The 18,360-nt window shown below is 32.4% G+C and overlaps 1 protein-coding gene across 4 annotated transcripts; it reads left to right on the forward strand.

Annotated features, from left to right (window-relative positions):
• The first annotated feature begins 5 nt into the window (after positions 1-5).
• LOC105683108 (transcriptional activator protein Pur-beta-B) lies at positions 6-10,427 on the forward strand. 4 transcript variants are annotated; one of them, XM_020850715.2, is made up of 7 exons: positions 6-418; positions 2,559-2,606; positions 7,507-7,625; positions 7,860-7,962; positions 8,082-8,200; positions 8,804-9,031; positions 9,119-10,427. In XM_020850715.2, the coding sequence occupies exons 1-7, from the start codon at positions 382-384 to the stop codon at positions 9,353-9,355; spliced, it is 891 nt and encodes a 296-aa protein (XP_020706374.1). In that variant the 5' UTR covers positions 6-381; the 3' UTR covers positions 9,356-10,427. The 4 variants fall into 4 exon arrangements, with proteins under 4 accessions (XP_020706374.1, XP_012250893.1, XP_048505593.1 ...); XM_012395470.2 differs by having other exon boundaries at positions 9-418; positions 8,082-8,212; XM_048649636.1 differs by lacking the exons at positions 6-418; positions 2,559-2,606 and adding an exon at positions 3,675-4,168.
• The last annotated feature ends 7,933 nt before the right edge of the window (positions 10,428-18,360 follow it).

Here is an 18,360-nt window from a genome sequence, read left to right on the forward strand (position 1 = left end):
GCTGACGTTTTCGCTTCTATATTTGAAAATAGTTTGATGGTTTTTATTGGCAGGCAACGAGATATTTATGAATATTGAAATAGTTGAATGAAAATGCAAGGCTAACCAATAAATACCGGTGAATATTAGCTTCTAATGCGAGCAAATATGGGGCATATTTAATATTATAAAGTTTGACACTTGACGGCAGAGTGAGTTCCGGTCGTGCGTGCGATTAGGGGAGTCGTGAGCCGTGTGGTGCCGTGGAGTGAAGTTGAAGTGAAAAATTTGCAAGTGGTGTTTGGTTGGTGTGTTGGGGTTTTGTGACTGGCTTGTGCTCAGTGCTGGGGGTTTCTGGTTGTCGGGCCAGCTGCCGAAACGTTTAAGGAACCGTGAATAATAATGTCAGACCAGGAAAGCCTGGACGATCAACGTCCAAGTAAGAAAAAGCCGAAAAACTAATGGAAAAACTCGGCACAATGTATTCGTATAACGATGTTATATCCCTGCTCCGAATTTCCGTGTCAGGACATTTGTTTATACGATTATCCAAGCGTTTATACTCGCCGGCATTTCGCTTGATATTTCCATTATAATAATTATAATTTTGTACGTTAAACAAAACCGGCTATTAACGTTTAAATGCCTCGTGGCGTTCTGTCAGATGTGGGGAAAAAAATCGCTATTTTTCGATGGTGCAGGATCCAAGATGGCCGCACTTTTGCCGAGAGGCTCTTGTTAAATATTCGCAAATTTATGTTTCTTTATCAGAGTCACACAGCTCAAATGAAATGGCTCATTATCGATAATATTAGTTTCCTTTTTCGATCACTCGCATATAAAAAAATTCATAAACATCCTTGTATTACATGTCGAAAATATTTGTGATGTAACTTTTCTTGCCAATCTATCTGGAGCACATCAAACGCAAAGTCCATCTGGTTACAGCTCTCGCGAAATTTCACACGTGTCACGGGTGATCCCCTCCCCAAATCCTCTTGTCCTCAAAAAGAAATCTAAAAGAATTTAGCACGCGCCTCAATAGCTTTTATCACTGGCCGCTCAAAAACTCTCTGAGCTTTGTTTCTTTTTTGCTATGTTTCTACATCTTTATTAAACACATTTATTCACTCTACTTTAACTAATATTATTCATTCCAATATCCTAATTCTTTTGAAGCTGTTTTTTGAACCATTGTCTATTTCTACAAGCGTCAACCAACTACTCTGACTGACTCATGACATTCTACGTAAACAAACCTTCTGCCAGTAATCTGCTGCTCTTCCGGATAAGAAACTATTCTTTAGATGTAATATCTGGATTACAAAAGTGTGAGATCTTTCTACTCTGCATTTAGATAAATCTCTGATGTGAGAGTTCTTAAAAATATCATCAAGACAATGAAAACGATTACAGCCATTGATGTTTTGAAAAGTTTTCGTTAGTTTCAATAAAATATCAATAATTTTTCTTAGGAGTCAAAGAATGTATCGCAATGGGGATATTATTCAATCCAAAAACATGTTCATTTTTTTCATCAGCATTATTGTATCAAATGCTAACAAATGATGTCATACCAGTTATAACCTTATGTATACCATACCAGGTCAGGGCTAGTTCATGACATGTAAACATTGATAATATATCAAACTGAGTGCTTTCTAATTTCATTTGATTACGTAACATGGAACAGCATATTCCTCTGTATCCTGCTGCAAGTCATTCAACTATATACACCAGTTTACAATAAAGATTCTAGACTAAATTGATGGAAACTTTAAATCGACTCCAAGTTCATCTGGTCCATGTGGATAATTAGAACGAATTTTATCGAATCTTCATTTTGTCGAATTCGGATGATCTTTAGATTGGTTCCTGAAAATACATCATTGATATAGATGTTTTCTGTTGCCCATGTCAATTGTCTTTCTCTAAATTTTCTTCAAATCTTGAATTATGTTATACGAATACAATATTGATGATTGTTTTGTAAAATTAAGCACCAAGTCCGATTCCAACTTTTCAGAACATTAAATATAAGTTTATGAATCCTCGAAAAAGATTCCCTACATTTGCACTTTTATTTTGAAGATATTAAATTCATTCTCCAAGTTCATTGCAAAATTTAATTAATATTCGGATAAGAGAAAGATATTTAACAACCCTGTTCTGACACGTGCAGCAAGAACGAATTAGCAGGATTGATTGAATGTCTGCTTTTGAAAAACTAAATGCTTTCATGTTAGATTAACGTGATAACATGATATAATACCTAAATTCATCACGTATATCATTTGCTTTCAGACGCCTATGTGTATTATAATCTTATCGTCATAGGTATTACACAATCAAGGTATCCAGAATAGATTATGTTCATATCAGTTTACTTTCGTTTCTATAATTTCCTTACATAAAAGAGACAAGTTAAAATTAATGAGGAATCAATTTTTTTAAACAGACAACATTCTTTCATTGATCGCTTTCTTCCTAATTGCTCCCTAGTTCTACGACTTTCATGATTTAATAGTGAATATATTCACTATACTGTGAAATGCTGACACTTATTTGTTCGATTACAGAATATGGGCCTGGTAGTACTGAGACTGGTGGCGCAGACTTTGAATCCGGTGAGTGAAATAAAATTTGAGAAATCGATCAATTCCAATCCAAATCTACTGGGATCTCTGTACGTTGGTTGTTGACTAGAAATTTTCGCTCGTTTTATCCCTCCTCAATTTTTTTGCAACCTTTGAGAACGTTCTCTGGCAACTGGACTGTAAGAAAAAATGATGATCAAATGTTATTTACATCTTTGACGAAATTGCGATAAATATTATTGCAACTGTCACAACATTAATCTGTTAATAATTCATCATTTTAATAATAGAGTAGAGGAACACAGTGTCATTTTTAAGCTGGCGAGACGATTACTAGGTGAATCATATTCATCCAAGAAAGTGTGTCGGTTCCATCCTGTTTATATTAACGTTGAAATTTCCCCGAAATCCGATTATATATCGTCGTTTCCCCAATGACGTCATTATCAGATTCGTTTTTACACCCGCAATTCACGCCACAGCAGCGTCATACCTCTCTCTCTGTCTGTTCTAATTGTACCATTATCGTTAAGTTTGAATATCGGATCAAAGATTTGCCAGATATAACGTCAGCCTGTGCGATGATTCAGGTAATAAAAACGAATCATTAGACATAGCCTCTTCGATGTCCTGTAAAATGAAACAAGTGGAGAGTAAAAATATTATGAAACGTAGAAAAATAGAATACAGTTAACGTAACGTTTTTACTTCGTAGACGAGTGCAGGGTGCATGTAGGTGAGGTTTAGTTTGAGGTGGGGATAAAATTCTCAGCTGGTGGTGACGTCACGACATGTCATGTGGTCCATGTCACATGGTTTGAAATTTTATCCTCTCTGATTGGAGGGTAAAAGACGACGTCGTACATTCTTTAGGCATGACAGCGAGCACCATGAATGACCGAGACGTCACCGATTTCGCGTTTGACGACACAACGAAGCATTCATTGTGAACGATGTGTCATCAAAGAGAACTGAACCGTATGCCTCGTATTCCGTATCGTATCTGCACTTTCAGTCAGAGACCCGTTCTTCATCAGGTTGGACCTGAGAGCGCAGGTTTTACCGGTATAAGTCTGTTTTTTCCCCCATTTTTTATGTATACAATTATCCTATCGACTTAATTCTAGCATCTAATTTTCAGAATTTATGTAAATTTTTTATTTTTAACGTAATCGGTTCTTTCTTTTCCCACGATGTGATCAAGAAATGTTACTAACAATAATAACCACAAAAAAAAAACACCATCATAATATCGTCTACGTGAATTTCATCAAAACTGAAGAAATTGGTTTCAAATTATTTAAACATAAGCAGAATCAGTTTTTCAATCGATCTAAACGCGTGACCACGTGGGTTGATGCAATTCTGTCTGTATGGTGCCTCGTAAATTTTAGTTTGTAAACGGTGTCGTGTGTGTTTTTTTTTCTCGAATCAAGTGGATTTCATCATTTACAAATATTTTTTTGTGTTCTCCCCTGAAAAAATGGGGGAAATTGTGAAAAACATAAATCGTTATAGTGTGAATATACAACAGACATTGGCCAACGGATGGGGAGATACTATGGGGAAAATACAATATTGGTACCCCGAAGGTAAAAATAAATGAATCGCTGTATTATTCGAATGTTGTTTTTTTTTTAATGTTTTTCACCGGCTCCAGTTTTATCCAGTCATTCATTATTTAGAACAGTAATTGATTCAAGATTCGTGAACGAATTTAACCATTAATTATTTACTTTTATAATTCATGTACAGGTATGTTATTTACCCATATTGATACATGCGTGAAATTATTTATGTAACTTGTAGCGAAATTTACTCAATAATGAGTGCTGTCAGAGCAAACTTTGGTATAATAATCACTGCTGATAAGGTCATGATTGCTCTTTTTTTGCGTCGTCATCACGCGTGTATTTTTTGTCATTCTGCGTTTGGGCGGGGAGGATGGAGAACGAAAAGTTTTTTTCTTTTGTCGATTATTGGAGACGATACAAAGAGCCTTAAGAATTTTTCAATTTACACGATATAAGCGTCAAAACCATGTTAGAGTTTTGGAAAATTATTCAAACTACAACTTACGATACAATTATAGGTCATACGTATCAAATGTTTCATATGAAGGAAGTACTCAAAAATAATAAATTTCTTTTGCGTTCATCGGAATGCACAGGCGCAGTGAAGGTATGACAAACTATGGCAAGAAAGTACAGTTTGTCTGTTAGCTATGTGGTAACGGAGAACGTGACGAGAAGGAGCCATTCGACAAATTTTCTACCGTATTTAAATTTTATTTGAAATTATAAAATTGACGATCAATAAATTGTAACAAACCAATAGTAACCTTTATTTTTTCGATGCGAATCGATAAAAGTTTTATCTACTGATACTGCTAGTAGTTTTTAATTTAGCTATCATTCGATCGGTCTAAATTTGATAACGAACGAGAAATCCGGGGCAGTACAGCAGGAGGAGCATTAAAGTGTGAATGTGAAACTGCAGTTCGTGTTGAGGCAGGTCGTCGGCGCAGAGATCAATGCACTCGGGTCTGGAGGCGCAGCTAGTCTCGTTCTCGTTAGTCTCCCACAGCCTCCTCCTGCGCCGGAAGATTTTGGTGTTTTCATTTTTCATTCGTTTATTGAATAGAATATTTGCCGTTAATCAAACGATATTTCGTATTTCATCAAGTTAATCGAATCAACGGTCTATCGCCGTTTCTCGGAATCGAAAATGCCTCCAAATTTTCTTTACAAATCTGTAGATTATTCAATACGCGAAATTTTTCAATGCCGTTCAAAGTACTGCCGGTGTGTGGAAAACGTAGGATGCAAACAAATGGTGTGATATTGGAAAATAATAACAACAAGTAGTCACTCGGATGATTCGTGTTCGATCAGTGTTTGTTTTATTGTTAGAAGAAAAAAGTTGAACAAATTAATCAAATGGATATGAAATCAGAATATGGAAAATAAAATATTGAACATTTGTTTAAAAATGCTCGAAAGTGAGACTAAATTGAGTTTCCGGAAAGGAATTGTTAAAGTGAGTAATACAATGGGGGAGGAAATATCATGAGATATGATTTGATACGAAGAATTGCCCCGGCGAGTCTGATTTTTGGGTGGATCAAGTGCAGGGTGTAGTTATTTGAAGTTGAATACGAAGAAGACGTGCTCGAATTGAGAAATAAGAAATTCGTTAATTTGACGGTACCGAGGAATAAACCGATGAAGAAGAATGTATAGGTTCAGGTACACGGATTATGCAAACATTGACAGGATGTTCAAAAGCAGAATTTTTCAGGGCAATTTGAGCCCCACGCCGATATCCGGTGGCCTACAGCAATCCAGTACGTAAACATAAAAAATAATCTTCAAACCTCGAAAATCGATTCAAATATGACCATCATTATTCCATATGTATGTAGATTTTTGGCCCATCGTCATCAACATTTTTTCAATTTTTTGGCCACAATTCAGACAAAATTCAATCGTTTTTTTATTTTCATTTTTGTTTTTTACCTGGAATGTCATCGAAGGTTTATTGTTGATTTGATTTGCCTACATCTTTTTTTCCGTTCGGATAATTAATCGATGTTATTTCTCTGTTTGAAGTATAACTTATGGAGAAATTATTTTTTATTATCTACCAGATGAAACCAAGCCCGCGCAAAATATTTGCGTATCGATTGCACGATGACGACGAATCTACAAACGAGCTTTAAGATCGGGCATATTTCCAAATTTGCTGACGATGGCCCGAAGATCTCTATGAGATAATATATTCTGTCGTCCCCTAACGACGTTAATAACATTAGAGTGAGATACAGATATTATAATCTGATTTTCGTTCCGCAATAATGAAGGAAAATCGATTTGCAAAGAAATAATTCAAATTTTTCAGACTGATTTATCTCGAGTACTGAGCATCTATAATTTGTAAAAAGAAAAAACATAATTACGAGAACGTAAATATTTCCCCCCGGAGAGAATAGGTATAAAAAATTCACGTAAATTTGACGTTGTATAACTTTTGGTCTATTTTTTCTCAAGATTTTACACATGAAAGCGACTATTTGGGTGTCGATAATAAGTCGCATTACAATAAGGATTACCGATCTATAGACAAAAGTAGATGGAACATTGGCATCTACTCTGATGAAAACTGTGCAACTGCCCTGACAATTCGCACCCGCACCAATATCAAAATTCATAAAATATTTGTTAATATTATTTGGAGATCGGATAATTGATTGCTATGATGAAAAAATTTCAAAGTAACGATACTTTAGTCTAGTTTTGAAAATAATCTGAACTTCGACACAGGATGCGTCCGAATTTTTTTAGATAATCAAATGCTATTGGGAGCGAACTCAAGTTATCTGGTGAAAAGTTTCATTAAAATTAAACACTCGACGCTGCGGATGCGGTTAAGTATGTTTTGAAATGTGTAGCTTTCTTTAAAAGGGTGACCCTCAAATGGATCTAAAGTTAGGGTTCCAACATTGCCAGAGGTCTCAGAGTACCTTGGAAAGGGTACAGCTTTAGGGTAGGGGTTAGTGGAGCTGGGAAAGAGGTCGTTGCCCTGGCGTGCAGCTGTTATTGATCAGTTAAGGGTCAGGGGAGGTATGCTGTACATGTTCCAGCTAAAGTACCAGTCCTACCCCAAGGGATGTTCCACCCTCTGTTCTATCCACGTAACCCTTTTAGTTTCTTGCCTCAAATAGCCATGGTACTTATTAGCTGGCTTCAGTGGCTATGCAATGGAATTTTCATTGAAAAAAAAGAGTAAAAAGCCAAAATTTGCATGAAGTTCAAAAAATTATTGAACGTCACAATCATACATTTGTTTGTCGTGATTACATGCATTCTCCATTAGGAATTAAGCACCAAAACCTTTGTTATATTTTTGTGTTTTTTCTCCAAAATTACAGGCCAGCCCAGCCAGCAGGGTGAGCAGGAACTTGCAACGAAGATGCTGCAAATTCAAAGCAAGAGATTCTATCTTGATGTGAAACAGAACAGACGTGGCAGATTCATCAAAGTTGCTGAGGTATCTTGCCGTTAATATACTTTGAATTTTGCACGTCTTTCGGATTTTAATTACCTTGAGATGAATTCACATCATTGCAACTCATCGTTTCAGGGCATTGATATTCTCTGATCATGAAATCAGAATTAGAATATAAAGTTGATGATTTCTAAGTCTTGTTTCTTCAAGAGACTATCCGTATAGTGTACGCTATAGTTTTTCGAATGTTCATGTAAATCTAATTGTTTCCAACAGATTGGAGCCGATGGAAGAAGGAGCCAGATTTTCCTGGCGTTGAGCACTGCCTCTGAATTTCGAGATCACCTTTCCACGTTCAGTGATTTTTATGCGTCACTAGGTTTGTTCTATTTTTAAACACAAATACCTACTTTAATAAAAAATTGTAAGAGTTACAGTAACAACTCTTAGACATTCCTGCCAGATTTATCTTTACTACTTAGCTTTTGTGCGTATCAGGTCCCCCAAATCCAGACAACGTGCCAGATGACGGGAAACTCAAATCAGAAATGATGGTGAAAGATAATCGGCGGTACTATCTTGACCTCAAGGAAAACTCACGTGGCCGTTTCCTGAGGGTGAGTCACCCTGTATGTACCGACCATCAAGTATACAACTTTCTTTAATAAATAGTAGGAATCTACTTTTATAGATATTAATAAAACTTATCATGCAGCTTGTCTGTCGCATATCAAAATGTGTAAAATTTTCCAATATGTATCATTGATTGTTTTCCAAACTTACGTTCATTTGCTCACGGATATTATACATAATGGCTTTACCGAATGTTCTTAATATTTAGCGCAACGTTTGTGTTATTAGACATTAAACATTGATGGTAAATTTTTTCTCTTCGCTGGATTAAGTAGACACAAAATAAATAGGATGCAATGAATGAACAATGACTATTGCATGTGACTTTTTTAATATTTATATACTGCGGTTGTTTTATGGTCGTAGCTGCGATTATCTTAAACTTTCTGTTAGTGTTGTTCATATTTTTGTGTAATATTTCTTTCAATGGAACAATGCACGGTATCTTCTACCAAGTAATCATTCTACGTAATATATGTTATCTTGTTTTCGTCGATCCTGATATCTTATAACTTTTTCAAAACACTTTATCATAAGGAAAAGTAGAGCGATGAATCTTGAAGAATAATTAATTTTCCTGTCCTTAGGTCTCTCAGACAATAACGCGGGGCGGACCAAGGTCGCAGATAGCAATACCAGCCCAAGGAATGATAGAATTTCGTGATGCATTGACAGATTTACTAGAAGAATTCGGTACAGACGATGGTGGATTCAAAGGAGATTTACCTGAGGGCCGTTACATGCGCGTGGACAACAAAAATTTTTATTTCGACATCGGCCAGAATAATCGTGGCATTTATATGCGAATTTCAGAGGTAGGAGACACATTCTGGAGTAATTTGTTATCATTATTAGACATTGATAAATTATTTTTTGAAATAAATACATTTGTTTTTTTTAAGGTCAAAACGAATTTTAGAACAGCGATTACCGTGCCAGAAAAGTCATGGGGTCGATTCAGAGACATATTTGCGGATTACTGTGAAAAAATGAAAGAAGGAGGAGGTGGCGTCGGTGGAGGTAGTAGTGGCGTTGGTGGAAACAATCTGGCAGATGGAAAGACGATGGTGGCGCAGGCACCTTCACCTTCATCGTCACAACAGCCTAATCCTAATTTAGACTCGCCCCTACTCAAGTGAAAAAGACTTTAACTTTAACTTTTGAATTATAACAATAACTCGTTTTAAAGCCGTTAAAGAAACAAATTAAACTTGTCAGAGTTTATTATCATCATCATTCATATGAAAACGGTAGAGACAGAGGGAAGATGACTATGAAACTATTATTAATCAATTGTCGGAGGTTTTTTGGAAAATGGCTGAATAACGATGAAATAATTAATAGTACCAGCCCAAAATGTGTATATAGAATGAAAGAAAACAAAAAAAAATCATTGCATATTACGCTACCTATCTTACAAATGAATAATTACCTAAACAGATATGAATTTTACGCGGACTTGATAATGCAAATAGTATTACTATTACCGTTCATTTCCTGATAAGCAGTCCTGTCAATTATATCGCATATATTATATAAATTGCTCGAATTTCTCTTCCGTGAAATTTAAAAGAACAATATTACCAAAATCTTCCGCTCCGAATTTCGAAAAGTTGATTCTTTCTTTAATCTCTGCATTTTGTATGTATCTCGATGTAAATTGTTTGTATTTTCTATCGGCACTCAGTAAGATTTTGATTGAAGCTTATCAGTGACTCGGTAGGTAGAATTAACCACGTTATTGTTTTTTCACCAAGTGGGAGCAATCAGATCAGCGGCGCTCGCTTGTTTCATCCGATTTAATATATTTCTGATGCTTCATACGTTGTTCATATTACCACTTGGCACTACGTTTGAATAACGCGAAAAAAAGCAAAAATAATACCTAATCGTACGTTTAATATTCGTATAACAGTCCGAACAGTCCGTAGTATTTAACTCGCAGTTGAATTACCCCTGTGCCCTTCATATAGTGATAGTTGATTCCTCCTAGGAAATGAACTATAGCAAAGATTATGTTACAATTGAATTTGATTGTTCAGAATTTATGGATATATAGTTGTTATTAATGAATATTACGAGCGCATACACGAACAAGACCATTGACAAAAAGAAATATATATACACACAAATATATATATATATATATATACATACAACAACAATTGAATAACAAAAAAAAAAACATCGCCAGGTCAATATCATTATTAATGATATACAATACAGTATATTGAAGAAAATGCAAGAAGATAGAAAAAAAATCGCATCGTTTTAGGTTCTGACGTTTGTTTCAGCGTTGGAAACTTGCTATTTGGAACTCATAGAAAAAAATTCTGACGAGACTAAAAAGTTTCTTTCAACTGAAACGAGTTCTCTACCACAAATTGAATATTTATATATAAACGAAAAGAGAAAAAAACACAAACTTACAAAGTTAAAGTAAAGATAATAAAATAAAAGAGGAAAAACAGAGAAGAGACGAACCGAAGCTGGACATTATAATTAAAATTACGAATATGAAATAGGTGATAAAAAATTTACATGGAGAGAGTTCTGAATGTAAAATCACACGACCACACCACCACCACGACGACGACCACCACCAACACACACCGCACTTGTTTAAAAATAAAAAAATAATAACATCTCTGTCATTAAAAGAAAATAATAAATAATGTTACATTATATAGGAAAGTAAAAAGTAAACAAAAATGAGAACTAAACCGAGATAAATTTATATAATATATTATATTTACATATAATGTTCCACCGAATTGTACTAAAAAGAAAGAAGATGAAACAAACAAAAAAAAAACAAAGATAAAATTAAATGAAATTAAAATAGTAGGTCATCACACTCTGGTACATATATACATATGGGTATATATGTATATTATATATTTATATGTATATACACTTGTACATACATATAGGTATATATGAACATAAGACGCTAGCAAAGCAAACAAAATATTCAATATTGCGTGTGCGACGGTGTGCATGGTGTACCTAATTGATAACAATATCCACGTGACGTTACGTCAAAATGCAACTTCACTGCATCCTAGGTATAATTATATGAATGCATATTATTTATATAGAATCTATATTATATTATAACAAAATGCCAACGCATGCGGACCTAAGTGTCTGTGAATTTAAAAAACAAAAGAAGTAAAAACAAGAAAAACAAAAAGAAATATATAAATAACCAAATCAATTAATTAATCACAGATACTTAGGCCCTCGGACATTTATGTCTGCGCAACGCAAATGGAAAGAAAAAGACGAAATAAAAAACGGAAAAAAACCTTGAAGCTAGTTGAGTGCGAAAGACGAACGGATTGGATAAAAAAATAATGAAAAACAAACGAAGAGAAAACATACTTATAAATCATTATATCTTGAAATTGTTATACTTCCATACCGCATGCTATATTGATTGTTATTTTTTTATTTTTTATTCTTGTTCTTTTTCCACTTGAAAATCTTTTTCTTTTCTTTCTATCTATATCATCATCTATGTAGTGAAACATGCTGCTTTAACTATGATCAGTAATTGGTGCGATTGAACAAAAAAAAAAAACACAAAAAACAAAAGGAAAATTTGAAAAAAAGGGAAAATGGAAAAAAAAAGAAAAATTCTATTTGTAAACAATGTTAGGAAAAATTTAATTAAAGTTGTCGAAATCGTGCATCAAATGCACCTTATTTTGGAAGAGATGAATATTCTATTTATTTTTTAGCAATAAAAATATATCATATTGTATAATTAAATATTTTTTTTTTATTTCTTTTTTCTTCGTTGCATATTCAAAATCTAAATTTCGGCTGGTCTGAATTCGATAACTTAAGAATTATTAGTCATAAACACACATATATATATACTGAGAAAGAAAATTCAATAATTACAATATTATAATTGAGAGGTGCGGTAATAGCTCAATAACCCCTATAAAAACTCCTGTCCATCTTAAATTTGACAAAAAAAAATGCTTAAATTTGAAAAATTGAACGGATGTAATTTTTTTATTCCGTCGATGTATAAACAAATATAAATATACCAATGCTGACCACATCGCAATCGATGAATTAAATATTTTGTTGATAATTTCATTCTGCTTATTCATCAAAACATTGCAGATTTCTTCACCTTTCTCCTCATTCCACTATTCTGCACTTACCACCATGGAATAGTCGTTAGGTCGAAACGAGGTGTTGTTTTTCACAGCAATTTTTGGTACATGCATTATTATTATTATTATTATTATTATTATTATTGTTGTTGTTGTTGTTGTTATTCTTATTATTATTGTTATTATTGTTATTATTATGTGAACGCATTATTATCTGAAGGATTTACGTAATCCATGTCCTTCTATCGCGTACAACATACTTTCCGTTTGACAGGAAAAAATTTAAGATAGACAGGCACCAATAATAGTCTTATGATGTGGTCTGTTAGTTAAAACAACTTACATACAAATACTATGTGAATTACTACCAAAAGTAATGATTCAATTATGTGGAAATAATGAAATTTGATTGGCTAGCGAACAATACTATAAGATGTTGGAATCGATAGTTCTAAGCTAGTATGATATTGTGATCTATGACTTTATACAAATTTCTAAGCAGTAACAAACATCTACCTGAAATATAAGGACGAGATACCTATATACAAAAGTTAAACAAAACCATACAAAAAAAAAAGAAAAGAATAATAATAGTCATAATTATAATTATAATGATAATAATAATAATAGTAATAATAATAATAATAATAATAATAATAATAGTAATAATAGTAGTAGTAATAATAATAATAATAATAATAATAATAATAATAATAATAATAATAATAACTGTAGCAGTAATAATAATGATAATGATAATGACAGCAACAACAATAACTATAATTATATAACAATTATATAATAATGGTAATAATGGTAATAATAATAATAATCATAATAATAATAATAATAATAATAATAATAATAATAATAATAATAATAATGGTAATAATAATGATAACGGCAAGATTGGAAATAAAATTAGAAAACCGAAACATATGCATAAAACACAGTAATATGAAAGGATAACGAATAATTGGAAAAGGAAATAAAATGAACTCCTGCCACGCAGAGAGTCCTTAGACAGCTTTAAGATACTAATTATAAATAACAATATTAATAATAATGATGATAACGAGAAACTTTCTGTATGTTGAATCGTGTCTAGTGAGAAATACTATAGAAGTAATATTACTATTGCTACATTTATTAACAATTTATATTATTAATTGATATTTATATGAAATAATTGAATCTGATTTTTTATATAGCGGTCGCCATTAGAGTTTAGCCCTGTGTTTTTGATTTGGTAATTTTCACGACATTTGGCTATCAAGTAATAAATACAATTATTAATAATAGACTCGAGTTACGTAGTAATATCATAGATATATTGAACAATATATCTATGGTAATATGCACTAAGGCCTACGTGTGTTGTATTCGATAAGATTTATTAATCAGTTGCATTGCTATTATTATTTTTTTTTCTAACTTCTCATGGCTGATAATTTTTTACTTAACATTACTTCATTGTTTGCCTTCCAGAAGTCTAAGATTTTTGTTTCAAACTAGTTTACCAATTTTCGGTTTCAGTAATTGCATGCTTCATGTGATTTGATGTAACATTCACAGTGACGTTGTTCATTCTGTTTTTTCGAAGGAAAGGACAAAACATTACTGAATTCTCAAATTCAATTAAATTTGGATTGACAATTAGACCATTGTTGGAAACTGGTCTCACCCGTTTTATCAGATGAGTATTAATTAATATTAATATCAAATATTGTGTTGGTCAATGGCCCGTCAGTCAATCTCTTTCAACCCAATAGTGGCAGTAGTTATTGACAATAACAAAATCAATGAAAATAACAGTGGTGAACAATATGCACATTATTTTCATCTTTTCAGATGGCACCAGTTAAAATTAACCAATGATATTACATTTTTTTCCAAAACTGACATGCTAATTGTAAATCATTTCAAGTGGATGATTTAACAGTCAGATAACTGTGCATATTGTGGACTCAATAATCATGTTAATAATAGCTAATAAAATACAAAAAAAAAAGAAAGGAATAATAATAAATAAATCAACGAGTGAACAAATGAATGAATATAATAAAAGAATAAGTGCAAAAATATTTAAAGGAAAATCGGTAAATCACAAGTCTATCTTGGTTCATTTGAAATTTGATGTTCTGGTATATCAGTTTAGAATCAAAATCGAAAAGAGAAAAAAATAAATTATGCATAGTAGGATTTTTGTTATGCGCATAAAATGTTTGGTCAAATATTTAGGATGTTGCAATTCTTCTTTCGTTCTTTGAATTAAAAAAAAATCAACTTGTAGTTCAAACCACAATGTTAAATAACGCCGCATCAGCAATTATTGTGCTGTTTGTCAAAAACCTGTACACGTTCAGAATCGCGTGAATGATACTCTAAAGACGATGAAGAACGGCCTCTCGAAATATTTTTCAGCTCGTGATGTGTGTGTTGTATCGTCATTGCAGATAATATTAACAAAGTTGCAAAATTGAGAAGTTCGCCGACCCAAAATTGATTGCTGCTGGAGTTATAAAGCGTTCTATCTTTCGGGATTCTTATTCATGTTTTTATGATATATCTTGATACAAAAAAAATTATACGAGTTCCGTTGCTATTATTTCCAAAAACTAGTTCTTTTAGCTTTTTTTTCTTTCAACAATTCATTTCATTTTATTTATTTATGTTTTTCGTCCTCTTCATAAGATTTCACTGGATGATGTTTGAAATAGTTTTGGTCGTTTATAAGAAATAAAAAACAAAAACAAAAAAAAAAACAATACAAAATACAAAAACAAAAAAAAATTAACAAAAAAAACAGCGACTCTTTTAACATTGCCTTTGAAATTAAAATATTTTTATAATACATTAACTTGAAAGATATAATAATTAGCTACTATAACTTTATGCTGTATATTCTATTATAAGCTAATTTAAATTGATTAATTAATTATGAATATAGTTATTATACAGGTATCCAGTTATAAACTATTGAATTCATTTTTTTATTAATTAGGTAGGTAGCTTAGTGCTGGCCACTTAAATGAATTATTACAATTCATAAATTTATAATTTACCATAGGAATCTAGTACTGGACAATTACAAATTCATTAATTTGAGATAACACTGTAATTAATCATATACGTATGATAAAATGTGTTGCTTGGCATTTTAACCGACAATAGAGAAAGTAATAAAAATAGCTGTCAGCCGAATAAATGGCTTGAAACAGTTGCTAACAGCAATGTATCTGTAATAACAAACAAATGTTGTTTTATTTTATACATTACATTTGTTTTTTTTGTCTTTAGGTGTGCTATAATTTTATAGTAGGTCAGATAATTTTATTTTCAGACCTGAATCATGTCCTCATCCATTCTGCATGAATACATCCGTCATAGTTCATTACTTTTCATGATCGCAATGAAATATCGTCTAGCATTTCAGAATTTCAACTGCAAACTGAACGAAGTTACATACACAATATTTTAATGTAGATCAAATATGACAATGTTGACAATGACAATCGTCATATTATTTTTTTTATTTCAAGAGTTACATAATCAATAGCATGCAAATTGAATTCAATTGCGAATATGCAAGCAAGCTAGCGTGCTGTATTTCCTCCAAGTGGAAATAAAATAATTATGTAACTTATGAAGTAAAATAAAAGTATAATATTTGAACAAACGGGTGTGTATTAAGTGTAATAATTGTGGTTATTGAGATTTGAGTTCTTGGCTAGTGCTAATATTATTATATTATAGTTACATTTGCCAGGTCTGTGCATTGAAAAACAGCAATAAAACAAAAGCAAAACGGATAAATGGCACCGATGTCATACTCTTGAATCCTAATGCATCATACACCCTCATCATATCAATCGGATTCGCATACAACCCTTTTGATACACCTGCAAAGACAACATCTGTTCCTGTTATGTTTACACTAATCCGGCTTTCCTTCAACCCTTGCCGACAATACTGTTCCTGCTCGGTTGAAAGATAGTGAACTTAAAAAACTAGTAATTCACTGTATCAGTGATAGTTTCCGGGAACGCATTTTGGACATAGCTCTCAATATACTCGACCATTCCCAACTAGTTTTGTTGAAAAGTGGACGTATCTCTCAAGAGTAAGTAAAGTTAGAATAAGATGAATATCAATAATTAATTTCTGCATATTTGAATGATTTTATTCACTTTTTGTTAAACCGGTAGTTGTGGCAGTTTCACTGAAAAAAAATAACGATACCAGTGTCAGTCACAATGGATCGCATAGTTTCTCAGATTAAAAGAGAGTGAATTGTTGAAAATCAGAAGTAGCCGACCCTTACGCAAGCCTATCCCTTGCCCACTAACACTCGTCGTAATCATTAATCAACTATTTTTTATGATTCATCGAAGATGTGGTCAACATTGAGATTTCAAATGTCATATAGATACGTTGCTGATTGGCTAAAAGCCAGCATTAAATTTTTTTAGGGAGTTGATTGATTTAACGAACATCAGTAGTTTTGTGTTTTCTATAGTTGATTTTAGTCGGTAAAAGCGATGTTGCGTTGAATTTCCTTTGCCAGCATATTATTCGATATGTTTGATCCGTTGATAACTATAGTGTACAGCCAAGGAAATTTCTTAGATTTACCCTAACAGTTATGTAACGAATTTTAAGTTGCTTCAATTTTATTATTGATGGGCTAGAAGATTTTCCAGGCGTCACTGCACATTAATTGAATATACAAACCATAATATAATTCCTCAAGATTATATTTTCCTAGTCTATAGGTCACGAGCGGTTGAAGCTTCTTTCAATTAATGTGAATATTCAGCCCGAATACTAATAAATTCAATCCGAAATAAAGAAAAATAAATAAATGACTTGATGGGATAAAAATATATGCCAGTGAAATCTATATTATATTTAATTATCGCCTAATTTTCAAACATTGACAAATTGAAAACTGAGGTATAATAATTATACGAAATAATTGAAGTGACGTTAATAAGATACGCTGATTTAAAAATGATACATGATAATTATATACTGAGAAATCAGCTGCTGTTTATTGACACGATACATGTAGATAAAAAATCGTAATAAAATGTTTTATAATTAATATAATAGCTTCGGCATAAAGGCATCATTAAAATTTGACAAAATATCTGTTCGTTTCATGTCTCATCATAAATCATGCTTCTCGCAAATGAAGCACAGATATTTAATAATTTCATCATGTTTGACGCATTTAATAATTTATGCTAAATATACTAATTGATTCTTACGTGTCGACAATCTCAATTGTCACAGTTATTCGATAGCGTCGACTATTGCCAATGATTTTTTCAATCACTCTACACAATTGAATAAGAATTTGATTATTACCCATTAGCTAAATACATGTTATTCTATGACCAACTATTAAATATCTGCTCGGTTTTAATTCAAATAGGTAATTGATGTTTAATATGGTATATTCGAAGTTCAGGAGTACGTAAAATAATATGCACGCACGATAGTGTCTAAATACTTTGTAATACGTATACTGATCATTATCATTCCAACTAAAGTTGCCTGTATTATAAAATATCCCCTACCGGTATAGATACTCGGTAGTCCGCGCGTCCTTTTTCTTTTGAATGTACTTGGCGCGAGACTCTACCGAATCTCTTGACCATAAAACCAGTTAACACAATGAAATTGCCGAGAAAAGGCAATCTACACAGTTCAAACATCTGTTTCAAAGAAAATCTCAGATTATATGTAATATTTGGCAAATGTACTATAACGAGTTTCATGATGCTAATAACGGACTATTCATATTTTAAACTAAACAACAACAATAACAAAGAAAAACGAGAAAAATTTGAATTGAAAACTAAAGACAGGTACGTAGGTATATCTTGGAATACAAATGAATGGAAAGAGTAAAAGTAAAACTACTAGGCGAGAGGTACATATTACTTACAATTAGATGATCATACATCTTTCAATAATACGTTGAAAGCACAATTCAACAA

Source organism: Athalia rosae, chromosome 2 (assembly GCF_917208135.1).
Source record: "Athalia rosae chromosome 2, iyAthRosa1.1, whole genome shotgun sequence".
Lineage (NCBI taxonomy): Eukaryota > Metazoa > Arthropoda > Insecta > Hymenoptera > Athaliidae > Athalia > Athalia rosae.

Excerpts from the sequence above, each read along its gene's own strand:
- LOC105683108 (XM_048649635.1), top strand. The coding sequence starts at position 4,060 with ATGGGGGAAATTGTGAAAAACATAAATCGTTATAGTGTGAATATACAA. Across the intron at positions 4,169-7,506 it reads ACAATATTGGTACCCCGAAG|GCCAGCCCAGCCAGCAGGGT; the intron begins GTAAAAATAAAT and ends CCAAAATTACAG. Across the intron at positions 7,626-7,859 it reads GATTCATCAAAGTTGCTGAG|ATTGGAGCCGATGGAAGAAG; the intron begins GTATCTTGCCGT and ends TGTTTCCAACAG.